This window comes from Athene cunicularia (assembly GCF_003259725.1).
Source record: "Athene cunicularia isolate RWA chromosome 9 unlocalized genomic scaffold, athCun1 chr9_part1, whole genome shotgun sequence".
Lineage (NCBI taxonomy): Eukaryota > Metazoa > Chordata > Aves > Strigiformes > Strigidae > Athene > Athene cunicularia.
In genome coordinates, this window is record NW_020799110.1 from 6,542,656 (window position 1) to 6,563,915 (window position 21,260).

Here is a 21,260-nt window from a genome sequence, read left to right on the forward strand (position 1 = left end):
CTGTGGTCACCAGAATTTAAGCATCTGTTTACTCCAGGAGATGCTTTTTGAGTTCACTTTGCCAGGATCTGCAGGGATGAGCATTGGTGACCAATGGAAATCCATTGAAATGGAATGAATGGACAGCTTTGCTGTCATCACACTACACTGAAAATCTACCTCTGAATCAAAGTTTAGTTGCAATAATGAAATTCAACAATGGAAACGTGGGCTTCAAGGATACAAATTGTCTTTATAGAGATTTGCAGTGTGAAGTCTTTACTTTGCCTAAGCACTGATTTGGTTACCTAAATCCTGTATAATCATAGATCAAATGTCAGAAGTTAATTCCCCCCTTCCCTGCGAACTGTAGAAATGTCTTGAGTTTAAGCTCCAGACTCTCTCAAACTCTCTTCAAGTCAGCCACACACATACAAACAATATACAGTGCTTAAGAGCATGTGAAATCTGCTGTTACCTGTATAGATGTGCTCCACGTAATCAGGGTGCCTTTTAGCAAACATGTTCTTTATCTTGTTTATTTTGTCAGCCTTGAGTTCTGACACAAATGGTGTGTACATAACTGAAAAAGATACTTCTCTAGTGATGGCTTCTTCAATCATAGCCTAAAAAAGGGTTAAAAATTCATGTCAATTAATGGCTAGTTAAAAAAAAAAAAATTACTTTCTCAGATGATATTTTCCCTTTAATAATTGCACAGTCATGCAAAGATAACATATTTTGGTCCTGAATATTAATTAGAGGGGAATTTAAATTAGTTCCAGAAAACACTGACTATCTATACTCAGAAAATCAATTTAATGGAGAAAGAACATTTGTAAACAGTTTTCAGAGCACCGAGCCTATGTCTTCAATGAGGAGAAAAGTATTAGATAAATTATCTTTTAGATGAAAAGAAGAAAGGGATTCCATGCTCTCTGAAGGTCACATCTTCCATCTGAGGGTTTTATTTAGTCCTTGGGAGCTGGTTAAACAATACTAAGCATTCATATTACCCCTTGGGTTGGCATGAATCAGACACTGTGCCTATACGGAATATTAGTCTTAAAATATTGCATTTAAACACCATTTGCATTAAGATTAAAATTCACTCCTGTGCAGAGGGCAACACGAAGCTTATGAACCTTGTCATCCCTTAGAAATGGCTCAAATGATGCATCGTGCTGGTCTTACGCAGAGAGGTGGATTTCACACTCGGTGGACCCCAATGAACTGGTTGGCGCTGGAACTGCCAGGAGGAGCCACCAGCCTGGAAACAGCCTTGCTCAGCACCCTTATCGATCAGGGCAAGGGAGGTTGAGCTGCAATCCCTCCTGGGTTAGGGTTTGGGAAAGAACGTGCTCAGCACTGCTTTGGCTGCAGCTGTGGCTAACAAAGATTTTGTCTTCTTGACGTGGGCAGTCCGTTCTGGAAACTGGGGGAACAGCAAAGCTTCATACATGTAACACGGCAAAAGTGTAAGCACGGTTAAGAGAGACAATCTGAACACAAAGTTAATAAAGATGGTCAGAAAAGCATGAGAGGAAAACACATGTATATTTTTAACAGGGTGTACAAATCTCCCAGATCACCTTACACACTGAAGTGATTCACAGAACGTATCATTATGGGAATAGCTTGGCATCTTATTGACATGTCCTCACTTCTGCTCCCCAGTCTATCCTATGTAAAATTATCCAAGACATAGTGTGCCTCCAAGAGTCATTTGTTTAGCTGATGACTGCTCCCACCAACCCAGAATGGAAGGCTGAGTGCCAACTGGTTAAGTATCTACGTCCTTCTCTTTAATGGCTTTAGACAAGAGGTTCTCTGGTATGGTCTTATGCCAATTTATTTTCATCCTGTTTATTGGTATGGGGTGTGCAGAAATACCATAGAAATGCTATAATTATTTTGAGCAGATATTGGGACAGGCTGCCATACATGCACCCTGAGTGCTCTTATGCTGAATACTCTGCTGGGCTGTTGAGGGTGTCTCTGGGGATTTGTTTATGTTGTAGATTACTATATTTAAACAGCCCATTATCCTGCGTTTACTGGAATGGAAGCAGCCTGGAGTGGCCAGTATTTAGCCTCAGAAAATTAACAAGCTTCAAATGTGTGTAATAGTATCGTGACCACCCGGGGCAGTAATAACTTTCCTCCCCGGTGAGGAGTTGCAGCTTTCCATGGGCACAGCCGTGTCATCCATGGTTAATGCCACAGATCTGGAGGTATCAGACCAGAAAATAGCAAGTGTGTCCTCCTGCCAAGAGCTCGGGGGCCCATGAATGGATACGTGCCCGTTTCTCCCTGCAGGAATACTTACCAGTCTACACTGATTTATAGGAAAGTGATTTTAGGATTTCATATTTCCATGGACTTTAATTATCTTGTCGTTTAGGGCCCTTAGAGTATCAGTGGCAAAACAATGGTACCAATCTAGCTTTTTTAATGAACATTTTTAAAAAAACGGAGGCCTGCTTGTTCAAGTTTTATTGAATTTTGTGTGTAAATATAGGCACAGAATTAGGTTAGCCTTATTTTGTGTGAGATGTTAGGTATTCTGCTTATTTTCTATAGTCTGGCAGCCACTTCCTAGTCTGGATTAATATGAGAATGTGGGTTTGGGTGTATCCATACGCTTCAGATTTAAAATACACGGAGTAAGGCAGTGAGATGAAAATGTGAGCAGCTGGACCAGACAAGCTCTGTATTCTGCCTGCAAAGTTCACTTTTGGCTTTCTCATCCTCAAGAGCATTTCAAAGTCACACCTATAATATCTCTGCATTGCCATGTACCCATGGCTACTCTGCACAGCATGCAAATAGTGACTAGCTCAGAGGGCAATAACGGTAAAATGTCAGCCAACAGGGGAAAGAATGGATCCGTAGTCTCTGGTCAATACTGCTACTGAAGGTATTATTATTACCCAAGAGCATTATTTTTCCCCAAGCTACTGACCCTGGACATAGATGCTATTTGTTTTATGATCCTCTTGGATTTTTATGGCGTAAAGTCTTTAAGGATATAAAACTTCAGCCCATAAAAACTTTGGAGGAGAAAACTTTATACGATGAAATCCGTAAGGATTTCTCTGCTTAAGCCTTTATGCACTGAAGTCCATACCCATGGATGGATATCTGGCAACATGTCCAGGATACAGGGATTCCTACAGAACATCATCTGTCGTGTTGTACACCGTGCAGCTACTCAAGATATAGTCAAGCTGTGGAGAGGATTGCAGGAGCTCCAGTGGACCTTCAAGAGAGTCCTTGCAGAGAGGACAGGACAACTGTTTTTTCATTTGCATGTGTTTTGGTGTCTGCATCTGAAGGGTCCTTTCTGCAACATCCTCTCAGGTACATCAGGGACAATGTTGCTGTTCTGGCCTTGGAGTGGAAGATGTGTCAGGCTCTTTCATGAGTATGGAGATAGCTGTTAAACTGATAAAGATGATAAAGATTTTTTTTTTTTTTGCGTATCTTGCAAGTGAACTCTGCAGCAGTATCTCATCACATGGTGCTATACTCCAGCTTTCAATTGCAGCAGTTAGAAAAAGTGAAGTCCTTGAGATGACCTTAAACTATAAGAAAGAGCTCCTCTAGCAATGTGCAATAATGTAAGGACTGCGATTGACACAAGTTCACTGAATCTGGTGGTTTACCTCAGCAGTGGACAAAATCTATTGCTTCAGCAAGGATGGAAGAACTTGCTCAAGAAGAGGATGGAGAGTAATCTGATCATAGGGAAGATTTCTTTTTGTAGTTATGGGACTGACTCATGCTCTGCTATGTCAGGAGGTTTATATCCCTGTTTTGGAAGTGTGGGGAATCAGAGAAAGTCTGCAGAGAAACCATCTGGAGACAAAGTGTCTCAAGGAGTATTTATATTGTCAGCACTTCTATTAATAGACCAATTAATTCCTTCATGAAACACAAGCACTCACAAGGTTTGAGGGATGTACATTGCTATCATGACAATTAAAAAGCCAGAAGACATTCCTAAACAACAAACTTTGGTTTGATCAAGTGTTTAAACATATATTTGATCAAACACCACATACTCTTCTTCTCTGAGGACCTTGGCTCTACAATATCCTTACGTTCTACCATATCTAGGAATATTACATTTCACAAACCTTTTAATAAAACTTAAACTTTAGCCTAAACAATCTTATACCGTCCTTTCAACACCCACTAAAATTCTGTTAAGAGCTCATAAAATGAATAGGTAGATGCACAAGAAATAAAGCTTTCCCATGCCAACTTTTTGATGGTAAATGATATAACTACTTCAATATTTTTATGAAGCTCTTGCCATTTTGGCTGCTTAGAGCAGACATAGAAGAAGAAAAATGGCACTTCTTCATAACAGTGACAGGAGCTTCCCCTGCTACAGTCCCCAACCTTAATCCTCTTTAACTACAGAAAGGTTTAATTTGGAAAATCCAATTATCTTGACATCTAGAATTAGCCAAAAATTTAGATATCTTTCTAGTGCCTTATCTTGCAGCTGCAGTGCACGCTCAGCCACTGTCTCATTTACAGTACAGCAGGAATTGATGCTTTTATTGATGATTTTTATTAATGCAACGATATCAGTCAGGGTAAAGCCATTAGCCTTTTCTATGAACTGCTTCCACTCTTAGGCTGGTAGTTAGAATTATGGGTGCACTGCGGTGCAACCTATGCGCTTTTCTCTATATCTTTCCAACCATAAAGAAGTATCTGGCAGCCCTGCCACTAAGTCTGTTGCTGTTGTGATATGAATATCTTCTCGCCAGCATGATCTTCTTACATCATTTTTATTTTTATTTTTATTTTTTCTGTGGGAAAAATTAGTAGACAGAGTGCCAGAGCATATCCTTTTCTCAATATGTTTATGGTATGAATAAATCATGTATTGTAAAATAGATGAGAACTTTCTGCTTATCTGCCATGTAATGCCTCCCCATTAATGTAGGTCACATCAAGTATCAGCTTATTTAGGGTCTTAAGTTATTAACGTATTTAAGTCTCCACGAGTTATTTTGTATGCAGTATATTTTGAAAGCCGATTTGCAGAGTGCCACAGCGATAGATCCATGTATTCCGCTGACTTCTGAAAGGCAGAGTCAGATGCAGAGGGGTTACCTTAGGCTTCAAGATCTGTTTGATGCTCTATTAAGTATTGCTTTATGTTTTGGGAGAAAAGAAATCCATGGGAGAAAAGAAATCCATGCTTTATATCCTTCCAAAGACATCACTATTCATTAAAGAAAAATCCCGGAATACACAGAGTGTGGAAAAGGCTGAGGCTGCTCTTGAAACTCTCTGTCCGTGATGCCGGCAGGTTGGACAGAAGGGACTGAGCACAGATGTGGAAATGCAATTCTAGTTTGGGGAAGATCTCTGCCCACAAGCCCGTCCTCTGGTCTCACAATCTCCTGTGCCTGGAGAGTGTCATAGGAGTCCTCAGCTCTTATATCACTTGTTACCAACTGAGGACCTTACGCTTTCATCTCAGCACGGGGGCAAATGGAAAGGATTTCAGTGTTTCTTTGCTATGGTGGAGTGACTCTGAGACCAATGAAACAGAGGCTATATTTGCTTTGCAAGGCTGATCCAGAGCATTGACCAGAGCCCCTGTTACTGCTTGGATTATGGTTTGTTGCCATCGGTATCTACCGTGCGTATCTGTACCAGGCGGGAGCTCTTGCTCCAAGCATCCCTGCAGAGGTGGCTCCTGGTCCGGGCCACCTACCTCTGCCCCAGCTGGGACCTCTGGTACTCCGGGACGCTGCGATGGGAGCAGAGCCGGTCCAGCAGAACGAGCTGGGCTCCCTTGGCTACTCACTGCGGCTGGCGTGCTGTGCTGGTAGGCTCTGGGCCACCCAGCTACCTGTGGTGCAGACGTGTTTCCTGGGGTGGTAACAGAGGCAGACAGAAATCTGCAGTGGGGTGGTGGATGCAGACGTCAAAGAACCGCCCCTGCGAATGGGCTGATTATCCTCTACGTGAAGCTATTGGCCAAACCCACAGCTTCTAACCGGTTTTGTTAATATTGTTCCTTTCTTAAAGATAGGAGAGCTTTCCCAGTGAGAGATACCTTAATTCCAATAAGACAATCCACTGTGACTGCTCTGAGCGGCAGGACAGACCTTCCAGTGCTGGGAGAAGCCTTTTGCAATCACAAATCCTCAGCAGGTGATGGGTCAGCTCCTCATGGCTCCTGCTATGTCAGGAGTGGGTCACAGTTTAAATAGCAGGTTTTTTGGTGGAAGCGGATTATAAACTGTGCTTAGCTGAACAGCTTTGGTAGCGTGGACTCAGACAGACATCTTAACTCAGACAGGCAGAGCTAAAGGTTGAGCATCACTGAGTGCTTTATGGGAATGTAGTCAGAACCCACTGGCCAACACCTGGATGCTGCATCCATCTGGTGATTCAGACAAGTGCTTGAGGGACAGGGAGTGACCCTGGCTAGGAAATGCTCCTGGGAGAAATGTGGGATACTTGCTGTAGGGTGATTTTAGGGATTTAAGCCCAAAAAGAGAAAAAAAAAAAAAAAAAAAAAAAAAGGAGGAGATGTCAGTCCTTCTTAGCACTGAGCCAAACATCTTTTGGGAACTTGACTTAAATGTGAAGAGATGAATCAGGCAGCCAGAGTTGGTGACTGATGTGGTTAGCCTGTAAAACGGACAGCACTGTTCAAAAGGGGCAGCAAAAAATCATGCCTGAGTCATTGCAATAGCAAACTACTTTATGTGGCTGAATGGCTGCTAATTTAGTAGAAGACAAGTTGACTGTATATAGAGATGTTTCTGTAAAGCGAGTTTATCTCTTTTTGTGCGATGTCCTCTGTAGTTCTTCCAGAGTAGATGTGCAGATGGAAAGCCACATAACCAGTAATGATCCTGGGAACGGCACAAACTCTTGCCTGTAGTTTCATCTCCCCAAAGAAAAGAAATGGTATACAAAGAAAGGGAAGGTAATAACGAATGTGTAACTTCTTAAGGACCTTTGCAACTCAAGGGAACAATAAGGGCCTGAGAACAGCACAAAATGGCTGGTTTTCTATGCGGATTTATCAGGTTTCTTTTGTAAATCTTAAAGCTCCGCTTTGAGACCCAGTAAAAGCCAGAATGAATTGAAAATTCTACTTGTGAAATATGCACAATACTTTTGAGCTGCCCTGTAGGGTTTTTTTAATGGTCTGAAGCTTTGCTGTCCAGGTTGTTCCTGTTGAACATCTTTGAGACATGATTTATGGGCCTCTGCTAACAGTTAAAACCCTAATTGGGTCGGTATTTTGCTGGGATTTCAACAGCTACCAACTACAGCAAGGTGTGTGTTGCCTGTTATTCTGCTGGTATTAAATAAATCCATCTTTCCTGAAATTAGAGACAATTAATCCATTTGTTTTAATAATTGTGACATTTAAACTAATAACATCTTAGCATGTAAATATAAGCGTGATTCAAGCAACGATTATTCTATCATGAATCAACTGGTACCAGAAAAATAGAAGTAGCTAGAATATACGTGAAGGTAGATATTATTAAAGAAGAAAGAATACAAGAAAAATGTTAAATTCCTTGGGTTTGTACATGTAGAATTGTTTCTGGAATGGAAATATCAGCAATAACAGCAGCAATAAAAAGCTCCCAAATCAGTATCAACATGATAGAAACTCTCTGTTATGTTATTTTATTTGCCTTCTCAATCCAGTTTTCAATTACTCCATATTTTTACTAGTGTACCTGAGAGCGGAATGAAGCTGATTTTTTGCAGCTGAGAGTTATGTCTTACAAATAGCGTATTCCAAAGCCAGACTGGTCTGAATGCCTACAATGACATACATAGGAAGAGACACATTCTGCCCTGAAAAAGCGTTGATAATTAATTTTAACAAGTTGCTTCAGCGATGATGCAATGAGAACATAGGAAACCCCTGAACTGGACAGAAGCTGCACTGAGATCATCTGGATACCGGTGCAGTGTCTTAAGACTGAACTGATCTTCCCTCTTATGGGTCAAAATCTTTTTGTTCTTCTAATGTGCAGAGTGAGGAAAATCATTGCATCCCAATTTTCCACCGTGAAATGAAAAGCTCAGTGCTTCAGGGCAAGTTTTTCCTTCAAAACGGCCATAGATGCAGAAGAGGGAGGATTACCCATTGGTTTCTATGAAGGGGGATAAGAGAAATGTTATCTCTTTTCTGACGTGAGAAAATTAAAAATTAATTCTTAAAGCAGCAACAAGCTCCACAGACTTCTGAGACAATATAGACTTGTGCATATTAGGTGCTTTCTTCTGGCTTTACACACAACAGTCATTGACCTCAGTGGGATTTTCCCCCAGATTTGATTAAAGAAGGGACTTTTCTGCAGTGAAGTGTGGCACAGCGTGATCTGCTAAAATAGCCTCAAGAATTAATGAGAAATACATTTTCTCAGCGATATGGTGGCCAGGCTGCCCAGAGAGGCTGCCTGTCAGCTCCTATCAGTCATTCCATTAGGAGGATTGCAAAACATCCCTGCCGTTGCCAGCTTGGAAACGTCACGCTGCATAGCAGGACGTGGGTCAAGCGTGAGCATGCAGGACTGCTGATGGGCCTCATCACCAGCTGAGACTGCGGAAGAGGTTTTGGCTACCAAGAGCTTTTTCCTTTTAACTTTCTTGCCTTTGATCGTCGCTCCACAAGGTGTGAGATAAAGCTGAGCTCTAAAGGAGTTGACAGCGTTCATCGCTGCGCTGTAGGTGTTCAGCCACCTTGCAGGGCTGGGTTATCATTTGCTTTATTGTGTGATGTGTGTATTGCTCTGTGCTTGCAGCAGCCCGGATTTTTTTGAAATGGAAATACCTGATGTTCATAACAGCAACGAGAGAGCAAAACAAATGTCTGAATACCCAAACCTCCGTGTCAGCCAATGCCTGTACTACTGGAAGCTTTCTCTGTGACGTTGAGTTTAGCTGAAATATTCTCAGAAACACAAATTTGTGAGCTCTGTGCACAGCAGTCACAGAGCCAGAATTTTCAATGTGCTAATAGTGTCTATGTGATAGCTGCAATCTTGACCAAAACACTGGGGCTGAGCTGGAACTAAAGCTAAAAGCCCAGTTTACTCCAATGCAAATGAAAGGTCTCCATCTGAGCTGTAGCAAGTACATGCTGGCTACGTGTAATTAAGGCTTTTGGTACAGATGGTCATGGAAGTATAGAAATATGAACCTACAAGTTTGAAATGCCTTCCTGCGGTTCTTTTAGTTTCTGCAACATATGTGTTGCTGGTGCAGTGGCACTTAGTGTAAGACTTTGCCTAGATGGGTTTGACTTTGGATATAAATGCATAACGGATTCTAGAGCTGAACCTCTAGTATAAAATAGGCCACATGGTTTTCACAATGGAATAATAAAAGCAATTAAATTTGTAGTGTGCTAATGAGTTAAGCCTGAGATGTTTATAAATGAGGTAACAAAGGCACTTTATACTAAGTTGTCTGTGCCAGATATTGGTAAAATCAGACTATGACTTTCAAGATATTTACAAAGTTCATGTTTGACAACATTGGGCATTTTTGACATTGCAATATGGGTGTGATGTATTTTTACTCATGAAATGAAACATCCGGCTTATATTGCACAGGTTTTATCCAGTGGAAATATTTACACAGGTGTGAGTAAAACTGGACGGTTTGGAGAGGGACTCTTTCTATGGGATGAAATATCTCAAGTCTATTGTTTTGCTATTACCTGCTGAGAAATTGCATTGCTGACAATAAATGCCAGGGAGCTTACCTGGCTATAGTAATAAGTAACTTTAAAATTTGTCTTTTTGCTACCACTCTGAAGATATCTACCATTCTACATTTAATAACTTTCGCATTATTTATTGGGATGAACTCTATTTAACTCACCTATTTTTAATCTAACAGCCAATATACAAATCATCCAGTGCATGCTCTGTAGTGGGTTATGAAAAAAACCCCATCCATTTGATTATATTTTAACTTGGAATGTATATTTTTAATCCATGGAATAAAATATTTGAATAGAGAAAAAGGCCCCACTTACTGAATAATATTATCCATTGTAGATTACCTTTTCACCTCTCATCAGCATTATACCTTTATCTCAGGGTGGAATGGAAGGCAGGTATTAATATTCAAAACTAACACAGGGCATTAGATATTACATATCACTGTACAGAAGATCCAGAAATAGATGATTTACTTTAAAGGGGATAATCAAAGAAAGCTAATCAAAAAGAATATTTAAAGTTGCCTTGATCATGATCCATAGGTACATATACAGGGAGAAGATAACAAGTACTAAAGGACCTTTAAGCTTTCAGAGATGAATGCATAATACACATTGCTGGAAGTTTGGACCTGACAAGTAAGATCCCAGTTTGTAAACTGGGGGAGAAACAGGGGACAACCATGCATAAATCACCTATTATATGAGTTATGGCAAATATTCTATTATGAAACTGTTTAAACGGGTATTGGGTAACTTTCTCAAAACCAGTCTCTGCTTTCCTCTTTCGGCACCAATGCAGGAAGGTCAGAGTGCAATTCTGTGGTATTTTTGTGGGAAGTCAGATAATTCATCAATATGAGCCCATCTGGCCTTAAAATCTGACAGTACAAACCTTGCAGTATGCCTAAGAGGAGCTACACAGTCACATGGAACAGTTTACTGCTGAGGAAGAAGAAATATGTAAAAGTTAATAATGAGGAGGGGAGTGATTTGAGGATGTTTTAAGAAGAGTTTTGAAGAAAGAGGGCTCCTGGCAGTTGATGTCAGGGATAGAAGAAGTTCAAAGGAAAGTTTAAAACCAAAATCAGGAGAAGAAAACCAAAGGAGATACAAGATAAAGACTGCTCTGAGCATGAGGAATAGATCAGGAGAGAAAAAAACAGTGATTTAGAAGCAGGATAAATAATAAAGAGCTTTGCAGTTACGAATTAAGAGCCTGAATTTTTTGCAGTAAAGACATCAGCTGAAGGATTTGAGTGGTCTGTACGATGTTTTGAAGCCATGAAAGAAGTAGAAGAGAGGCTGTGAGGAGGAAAAACCTTTTCCAGCAGTTAAAAGAACCATGAAAAGAAGAAACCAAAGTAGTCAATGACATACCAGAAGATTATATCATGGCCCACTGATCAAAGCAGAGTGACGTATCTAATCTAAAAATCTTTCTTCAGAAAAGTAAAAAACAAACCGTCCTGTTCACCATCTATTCCCTTCCTCCTCAAAAAATTTTGCTCACGGTTGTGAGCCAACGTGAGCAAGTTCTGGGGCAGAGGAGTAGTTAGCAAGAAAAGCGTGCATCAATAGCTGTTGCTTTGGTTACAAAGGCACATGAGCATGTATAGTCGTGACAAGTTATTTTCAGCTTTACACCGTGAAAGAGGGAGAATATTAATAAAAAAGATTATGTTACCTCTGCTTGGTCTCTCGGTGGTGGAAAGTCCCAGTGCAGTGTCACATGCTACATCATCTTGCATAATTGTTGCTGTGTGCTCTGATGACATTGAAGTCACCCCTGACGCTGAGTGCACAGAACTCATCAGCTCGGGAAGGAAAAGGTTGTGACTGGTGCTGGGGGTATATCTTCATGAACAGCATTTCTGAAGTGATAGCTATTAACTTGAGTGGGAGCAGTGCTGGGCACCCAACTGCCTCTACTGCGTGTGTGTCAGCATATAGATACCGCTGAATCCTTAGCCTAGCCCACGCTAAGGCATACGCACAAAAGGCACAAAATTGCAGAGCAATCTCTGTCTCCCAGTGAAAATCAAGCATGGTGGGGGATCAAACAAATGGTTAGATCTCTACTGACATTTCAAAGCTTCTGCAGACAAAGATGACAGCCACTCAGGTTCAGGAGAAAGGCAGAGAAGGAGTGGGAATGGGACACAAAGGGCATGGTGGTGCCTCTCGGTGCTACAGGGGTCCAGGAAGGCCCACGCATCAACTCTCCATCAGGAAGAGAAATGAGCTGTGAGCTCTGGAGTGAAGCAGAGGTGAACGATTCCTACCACTACCAAAATCCTTTGGCCCTTGCTATCTAGAAGGTGATGGTAATAGCTGGAAGCAATTCAGTAGCCCCACTTCTGTCCTGGTTCATTCCACCTTAGTCCAACCACAGCTTCTGGTTTAGACTCTACAAGGAGGCACTGTGATGAATCTTGTCCTTCATGCCACTTTTTCAGCTCCATTACATAGCAAGACAGTCAGAACCCCTGGGGAAGAGGACAGCTATGACAGCTTCTCCTTTAAAAGTTTATTCTTTGAAGCTTCATGTCCATGACATCAAGAAGGGAAGTCAAAAGATACCAGTGTTAAGAGACAAAAAAAGACATTCCATTCAAAGAAATGACCCCTTCATAAAACCTGTTTGTGAACTCAAGATTTTAAACGAGTCTGACCCACTGGGGGAAAAAAATCAAACTGTTTTGTACAGAAGAAATTCTCTGCTGGAAAGCATATAAGAAAGTTCACAGGCCCTGCAAACACTAGCCCAGTGGGTAATTCTCTGAATGAGATGCACTTTGCACTCACAGCAGTACTGAAATTCAGCAGCTCCCAGGACTGAGATTTATTCCATTTTACCAATAAGAATGCAACTAATAATAGTTTTAAAAAGGAAGAATTTACCATGTAAGTGAAGATAAAAGATCAGATGCTGATCTTTATTACTCTGGCTTATGTCGCACATATTTTGCACCACTTCGCATGAAGTACAGATGTCACAGATGTTGTCACAGAATAAGCCCAAAATAAACGGGATCAGAATCAGATTCTGAAATTTTAGTTCAAGGGACATATATGGTTCCTAGCATAATTAAATTCCCTGTACGGACAAGGAGGACATGAGGTCCAGGTCTACTTTGGAAGGCAGAAGGGTCTTCCGCTGCCTGAGGCCCAAACACCCTCTGAAATGCACTTTGGTCCCATTGGAACCAGGGGGTGAAAGCTGGGAAACCACCGGCAGTGATAAGCTCCTGCAGCAATAAACTTCTCTCAGCAAAGGATCTAGCAACCGTTCACTCCAAGTTTGTGAGAGCTCTCTTCAGAGCAGAAGGGGGAACCCTTAAATTTAAATTTGTGCTGATGTGGCTGAACAGTCACCTCAAATAAGTATCACTCAAGAGACAAGTCTCATTGAAGTCAATGGTCTACTCCCCACATAAGTCGTCTTTGTAGACTGGGGTCTTACCTAGCCATCCTTCACAGAGCACTTTAGACTCCTCTGAGACTATTCCTTACAGTCATTTTTAACTCCCCTTCCGGTTGAAGAGTTTGGAAAGGTGTCAGAGGATTAGTATCATGCAAATTGCAAAAGGAAAGTGTCACTAAGGTAGGAAGACTTCACAAAAAAATAGCTTAGGGGACTATACAGTATCCAGAATTAAATTTTACAGCAGTCCATAAAATTGAAGTATGAGCCAAGGGTTAACAACCTTGAATTTTGCCCTTAAAATTAGTCCAAGAAAATCTACTTCATTATAAATACGGTAGTGCTATATAGTGTCCTGTTGATTGATATGCCCAGGAGCTACCTTTGTCGGCAGTCTTTTAAGCAGTAATCCTTCATTTTAGTCTTAATAGTGAGATAGGCACCTCCTTCCTCATTGGGCTGTCAATTTTTACCTGCCAATACAGTTTGATGAGCTTGCTTGTATGCTGCTCGGTGCCCCCTGTCAGGCAGTACATGTAGTCAGCAATCATGGCGCTCCTGGGGACAAAAGCAGAATAAATGAGTGTACAGGGAGAGAAGGATGTAGGTAGCAATATTTAAAGGCGGTAATATTAAAAGAGTATAACATGAGGTTTGTATCAAAAGATTACACGTAACTCTCAGTCTTTGTCCAACTTTAAGACAAAGTAAATATTTTTTAGCTAGTTAAACTATCTGCAAGCAAACAACCCGACATTTTCTACTAACAACTTTTCCATATTTTACTCCAAGCAAATATATGACTGCTATACAATATTTTAATCTGGATTTTTTTTTTTTTCTTTTGCTTTAAAGTATTTGTGGGTGAAATATGTGTAAGTAATTTTCTTCTAGGACAGCAACATGTAGCTTGACAGTCTGAGAATATCACTTGTCTCTGGCAAACTCAGACATAGTTCACCTCTGATTAAACTATATCTTTAAAAAAATCCCCCCAAACTAGAAGAAATCAGCTATCTTGCTACCTACCTGAGTATGCTTTAGTACTCCCACTGTCTGTGACAATCATTGCATTACTCTTTCTAGACTGAGGGATATTAAAAAACTATTGTGAAATGGATATTAATGCAGAGCCTTAACAGACTTTAGAAAATCAGTTTGCTTTTATGGCTGTCTCTCCACACTGCTCTCCGTTTCCTTTCCTCTAGAGATTCCAAATCCAATTAAATGTGACTAGATGTAATTCCAAATTGTCACTTTAGTCAATTAAACATATAATAATCTTGTGTACCTAATTACTAGCACCAAAAGTTTATTTGTTGATGTAGTGCTATCAATGTGTACTTCTGCATGTTCCCCTTATCGTTGCCTATATATTAATTGTGCTTTGACATTACTGTAAATTGAATTTGAAATTTCCCCCTAGTTAAAAGTGTCTCACAAACAGTAATCCCAGTCCTGTTGTAATACCCTTTCAGAATGTACTTTCCAAGGCTGTATTATGTTCTTAATGAGATATAACCAAAAATACACGGATTTAACAATAAACATTTCAAAGCAGGCCCGGTATCAGGGGGTAACATATTGTTACAAACAGGAACTAAATCTTCCCTTAGATGTTCTCATACAGCTCCCATTAATTTCACTGGGAGAAAAGCAATTCAGTAGGATCCATGGATTTCTGCATAAGGACTGGATTTAGCCATAAGCTTTATCCAATGCTCATTCAAATCATTGGCAAAAATCCTTTTGACTGCACTAAAACAAAGAGCAATTTCCAATTGAACATCGTTAGCCCAGCCAGCACAGGATGAACAAAGGCTGAAATCCTCATTGCCTTGGAAATCATTGGCAAAACTCTCATTGACTCTAAATGGTGCCAGGGTTTAATCCCAGGAATGACCTATGGATCCTGTGGATGGAGCAGAGAAGGGGAGCGAAGCATTCAGCTTTGCCTGCTTGACCCGGTGATGGTTTTGAGGAAAGACCTTCACTGTGTCCTGGGGTGCAAAAGGGAAATAACAATGCGGCTCAAAACCGAGGGAAGACTTTGAATGAATCTGTCAAGTTGGTCTCCTGGAGGTGGTCTACAAAGCTTCCAGCTCCTGTGGCAACAGCTAGTCCCTAGCAGTGTACATGAGCAGTGGTGACCTTGTCAGAAAGAGGGAACTTTCAATCTAAATTTAGAGCACTCCTCAAGCACTAAAGCCTTGTCCTTTCTGGAATCAAATGACATTTGCAAGTGGTCATTTACAAATTGGGATCCTATAGATATATCCTATAGATACATCCCTCCCCAGCTGCTGTCATTTCAAAGATTAAAAGTGGCAGATCCTTAACCCGGGGCGTTGCCCTGCTGCTGCAGGCACACCGCTGCGGGTCGGATGCAATCAGTCGATACTGAGACGCCTGCAGTGTGCTTTGCCATCCCTAGGTCAGGCTGAGGACAGGTGAAGTGAGGATCCATCCCACTGGCAGCACAACGCACCATCCCGTTTGTGACCTCCCCCTCCCCGGTGGCAGCTGGCATGGCACTGCTTTCAAAGGTGGAGACGTGCGCAGAGCCCTGGACAAATCTGGAATCACTTCTCAGAAAGTCACTTCATCTTTCTCTGTTTCTCAGCGTCAGCTGTAAAATGAGGATGATAATATTTGACTGATTTACTTATTTGGTGTGCAAGTCCTCCTGGTGCAATCTTTTGCTAATTTTTCTCAGCATGCTCAGCACAATGTCGCTCTGATCATGGCAGAGGTCTCCAGGCATTGCTGCACTCCAGGCAAACGTCTTTCCTCTTTATTCTTCCTTCTTAATTTGTTCTTATTTAAATAATCAGAAGCACACTTACATTTCCAGCATTCGTGTTTAGTTTTTCAACATCTGCTTTTATCCCCGCTATATTTCTCCCATACTGCCACGCATTACATCAGGAATGGTGAGGCACATACATAAAACCCCTCCGAGCCTTTTGAGTACCTCCATCCCAATTTCATTCAATCCCTCAGCCATCAGGGAGCACACACAGGTCAGGACTGATGCTTGCTACTCTGACCTCAGGGCTTATGAGAAACTTAAAAAATTCCACTTTCAAAAGAAACAAAAGCATTAAACATTAAGACCATGTGTATGGTCGTGTCCAACCTCAAATGTACCCAAGCCAAAGAATTTTCTTTGAAAGCCTCCAAGGCTCAATTCACAGAACCAAAGTGACAAACACAATAGGGAACCATGAATTTCCAGATAAAGGGACACAGGTGAAATTACGTTGTCTGAATATGGCCACAGGGATGGGCACTGAAAAATATTTAGGGACCTAAACACTCAGAAGCCAAAGGACTGATTGAGATATTTATGCCCATTAAAAGCCTGGCTACCATTGCAAAACATGAAGGTGTAAAGCCCTGAGCTGGATTCCTACCTCCCAGTGAGCACCTATCCCCGTGGCCCACAGAAATCCAGGTAACAAGGACTTTCTGTAAGAGACTAAGCCTCCGAGACACTGAAATGAGAGTTAAGTGAAGTATTATCCAAGGAGATACTGTTTATGAAAGTATTATTTAAGATCCTTGGCCAGTGGCCCAACTCATTAAACATTTCTCCCTCCTTCATCAGAGTAAAAACCTATCACATGCCCGTATCTCAAGGCACCATACTTACTTTTGTTTCTTTTTTGATGGTTTCATGTCTAACAGCATTTCAGCAAAGCTGACCAACCTTCCTTCAATGATACAGCTATCTGGAGGTTTTCTTCTTTATTTGGAGAGCCCTTCTTTATTTTAAAACAGAAATTTGCTCCCCCCAAACTGCGACGAAAATATAAAAATATGAGGCATGGAACTCAAACTCTCTGACTCTGAAGCTTCCCTCCTTAAGTCTGATTAAATTGTCTAGGAACAGGTAAAGAATTTAGCTGAAATAGTCACTCTTACAGTTAACTCCACAATTCAGATTATTGTTGCCATTTCTGTTTGTCTGTGTACATTAATCTCTTCTTGTTTGAGTCAGCCCAGTATTACACTTTCACCTATACTAAATACTTCCTATTTTAAAAAAAGTTTGAAAATTAGTTACAGAATCATCTGTAACCTTCTTTTCTACTTGCACAGTGAAAACTTGGTCCAATCTGCAGGCGGATAAAATACTAAATACAGATCAACAGGGGAATATGTAATGACCAAACTAGCCATCCATTGTGAACTACAGCCAATTTTATATGTAAAATTATAGCTGGAGTGAAGCATACAAAAATCTAGAACATACTGTGGGTCTGCATTTTTATTAAAGGTTTATAGGGATAATATATCTTGAGAATGAAGCTGAGCTGTTTCACTGTTCACTCGAACTCCATGGATAAAAAGCAGCTCTATGGTGAGTACAGTAGGGATGAGTAGGATTAACGGGATTTGGGAAGAGCAGAAAGTAGAAGTCCTTGAAAGAAAAAAATTTCCTGATATATTAACTGATATTCCCAGAAACGGAATGAGGGACCACTCCCTGCCCTGTTACGATATCAGTACCGTACATTAAATGTGATGTGTGATGTTATCAGTTGGCATCAGCTGTTATATCAGATGGAGATTTTGAACAATAATGTTGGCCAGCAACAGACCTCGCTCTGATTTATACCTCCAGTGACTACATCGGAGTTCAGCTTTGAACCCTCCTGAGCACAAGGAACATAAAGTACAAAAGAATGGGAAAATACCTCCTGTTTAGACCATGTAATCCATTTTTCTGGATGAAATGCAGCTTTTTCTTTTTTACAGTTTTTTAAAAATAGTGGTATTAAGCTCTAATGGTAAAGAACAAAGATACGTGCATTCTCTCCCTACTTCTTAAACAAGCACTTCACTGATATTCAGAAATATCGGCCTCATATTGACAGAACCATCCACCAGTTTTGAGTTACTGATTTGACATACTTAAATCATGCCCGAGTTTCAGGTGTGCAGCCCACCAAAGGGCTCTGCTTGACACGAGACCTGAAGTACTTCTGGCAATATGCCTTTAGAAACACCTTAGGGGATGTCAGGGAAGAAGTGACACTTCCTTCTTTCAAAACATGAGGCTTTATAGTCAAACGTTTTTTTTTTTCCTAGTTGCTGGTTAGAGCCAGTACGAACTTCCATAACAACCAAACCCATCTGGGTTAATGTGATAAACCTGGATCCAAAGGTGTCTTGCAATATCTGCTCAATCTGGCCACTTGGTGGTGCAGAATAATAAGATATATTTCTATATGTGCAAGTGAAGAGCACACCACAGATCCTAAACTGTCTCCCTCAGCCCATCTCTAGACATGCATAGGACTTGCAGTAAAAGAGTCAAAGGCAGCTTTTGCTGCATGGCAGCTGCTGCCACTAACAGCCAGCGTATAGCCAAATCCTTTGCAGCAGCCACACAGGTCTGTGACAGGAAAATTGATTGTATGGGTGTAAGAAATATGCAGAGTTTACTGGAATGCACCAAAGTGTTAAATTTCCAAAGAAGACAAGAAATTAGCATTGTTGCTAAACGCTTGTGTGTTCATTTACCACTGCAAATACTAGAAAAAAATCTGAGAGCAAGCCTCAAGGTCAGCTCCTTAAGCCTTGACTGCTCCCCTTGAGCTGCACAGAAAGGTAAGAAGCCCTGAAGTGGAGAGAAGGATTTCTTTGCAAATGGCAGAGCCTTAGAAATAATCACAGCCTAACCACATTAGAGTAACTTTCACTTTTCTATGCTATCCAGCCCCAAATGCTGCTAAGATCAGGAGGCTGATAAGTGGCAGAAAATTACCTTTGCTCCTTACTTCAAGTGATCTCACCTGGATCTGCAGTAAGTGGTACTGCAGGCAGGCCTTAGCCACTGCCATGTGATGTTAGTCCTGTGCAGACGTGCTGTTTGGAAAGGGTGAGTGTATCTCTGTTTTTTTCAGTTTAACAGGAACTTTACTATTGCTATTTAGATCAGCTCTGATATAGACACCCGGGTATTTGAGATCTCTAATATAATATTGTGGAGTCTGAGATACAACATGCGAAATAAACTACTGCTCTCTTCTGGATGACCTTTTTTATTCTGAGGTTAGAAAAGGAAAGTGGTGTTTATAACTGGAATAAGTAGGAGGTAGTAATTTGAATGTAATTATCCTATTTGGAAAGTGAACAAAATAATAACAGTTAATTTTTAAACATCTCCATATATCCTAAATAAATGTCAACTCATTATTTTGATGTTATGGAGACACCTGGAAAGCATTAGATGATGAGAGATAAACAGAACTCCAGAATATTTGAGCAGGAATGAAATTACTAATGTCAGGATTTACCTATATGCAGACTAGCCCCAAAATGGGGCAAAAAATTTTGTTATCTATGCATAGCATTTGATGTTGCTAATTCTTTCAGAGGGCTGTCTAAAACTTCCTTTTAAAAATTTCACCAGTGAACCTGAAATGCACTGGGGAGCTGTTATAAAGCTCTTCTGTCCTGCCAAAACCTTTCAGGTTGGTGGTGGGGTATGCTTGCTCTCTTTGCTGAAGTTTCTGGGTCATTAGTCCATTGTTAGAAAGCAGAAGCAAGCTTTCTGCAAGGAATATAGCACCTGTACTTAGAATACATTTATTATATTTATTATTATCTGTCCTGTGGTTGCATGCAGGTAACAACTTTCTGCATTGTATTGAGATTGCTGTGTAGTGATAACAAATGTTTCTCATTTAGTGGCAACCGCCACGTAAGGACACAGAAATTGCTTTACAAATGTGAGCTGAGCAATGCACAGGGAAACGGCAAGTCTTTTAAAATGACAGGGGGTGTTCAAGAAAACAGGTTGCTAAGCCTGGCAAGATCTTGGGCTCCCCGTGGCCTGTCTGAAGTGAGCAGCAGTCAAAATGGATGTGCTGTGCGAATCCCAGGCGGTGTGGGAGAGCCCAGTGTCGCGGTAGAGACGGTCACGCGACAGTTGACAATTAAGTTAGGCGTAAAAGAAGAAGTGTGTTTATTGTTTTCTGCATACTTTATATATCTTTTACAACTACCGCAAGCTCTAACATAATTGGCTACACCCATAGCAACGGTACATGATTGGATAGCTTGCTTAAAGTTTTACTTCTGAACATGATTAACACAGTTCCTTATCTGTGTTCAACAGTTTCATGTTTCTTCCAGCAGATGTTCGCTGTCCTTGCTCCTTATCTGTGGTATGCCCTCCTGCATGCAGACTTGTCATGGGTACGGGATGATCTGGCTGAGGTTAAATTCCATCTGCTCTGCCAGGCGTTTAGCAGACCCGTTGCCTACCCCAACAGCCCAGGGCCTGTGTTAGCTTCACGGCTGAGCCGTCTGGGGAAGGGATGGGCTAGCTGGGATGAACAAGCAATAGGACAAGAGGGAATGGCCTCAAGTTGCACCAGGGAAGGTTCAGACTAGATATTAGGAAGCATTTCTGTACAGAAGGGGCTGTTGGGCGTTGGAATGGGCTGCCCAGGGAGGTGGTGGAGTCCCCATCCCTGGAGGGGTTGAAGAGTCGGGTCGACATAGCGCTGAGGGATCTGGTGGAGTTGGGAACTGTCGGTGGTAGGTCAGTGGTTGGACTAGGTGATCGTCCAAGGTCTTTTCCAACCGAGATGAGTCTGTGATTCTGTGAACTACTCGTACCAGAGAGGCAAGGAAACTCTCAGAGGTACATGGTCCGAGCTTGTTCTCAACTCCAGCTGGTGCTGGCGCTGCTCCCTTGTACCTCTGTGCTCCCTGGGTTAGGGACAGAGCTTGTACTGCCAGTGCTGGGGTTGACTTCTGCAGGGGGTGCGGACAAACGAGCGGCAAAGGCCTCTGATGCGACCCTGTCTGAGGGAGCTGTTGCCTGACGCTTGGGACAGTCTCAAGAGATAAAGAATAACGCGTGTGGCACAGAAACGAGGGCCGGTAATTTTAGACTAACATCATATGTTGGTGTCAAATGAAATAATCGGCGGTGTGGACTTTGCTTTGGGCTCTGGCTGATGCCGGCGCCTGTCAGAGCTGCTTTCCCAGCTCCGATTTACGGAGCGCTCCCTTCACAGCGTCACTGCGGGGAGGGCGGGGGTCACAAAACCCGCAAAAGCTCTCGGGTCCCTCCGTGGGTGCTGT

The 21,260-nt window shown here is 41.5% G+C and overlaps 1 protein-coding gene across 1 annotated transcript in view; it reads right to left on the bottom strand.

Moving 5' to 3' along the window:
• The window catches only part of SPATA16 (spermatogenesis associated 16), a 97,690-nt gene that overhangs the window by 28,284 nt on the left and 48,146 nt on the right, over window positions 1-21,260 (bottom strand). The window contains 2 exon segments of the mRNA XM_026854959.1: window positions 458-605; window positions 13,625-13,709. Coding sequence (XP_026710760.1) covers window positions 458-605; window positions 13,625-13,709 — 233 coding nt within the window.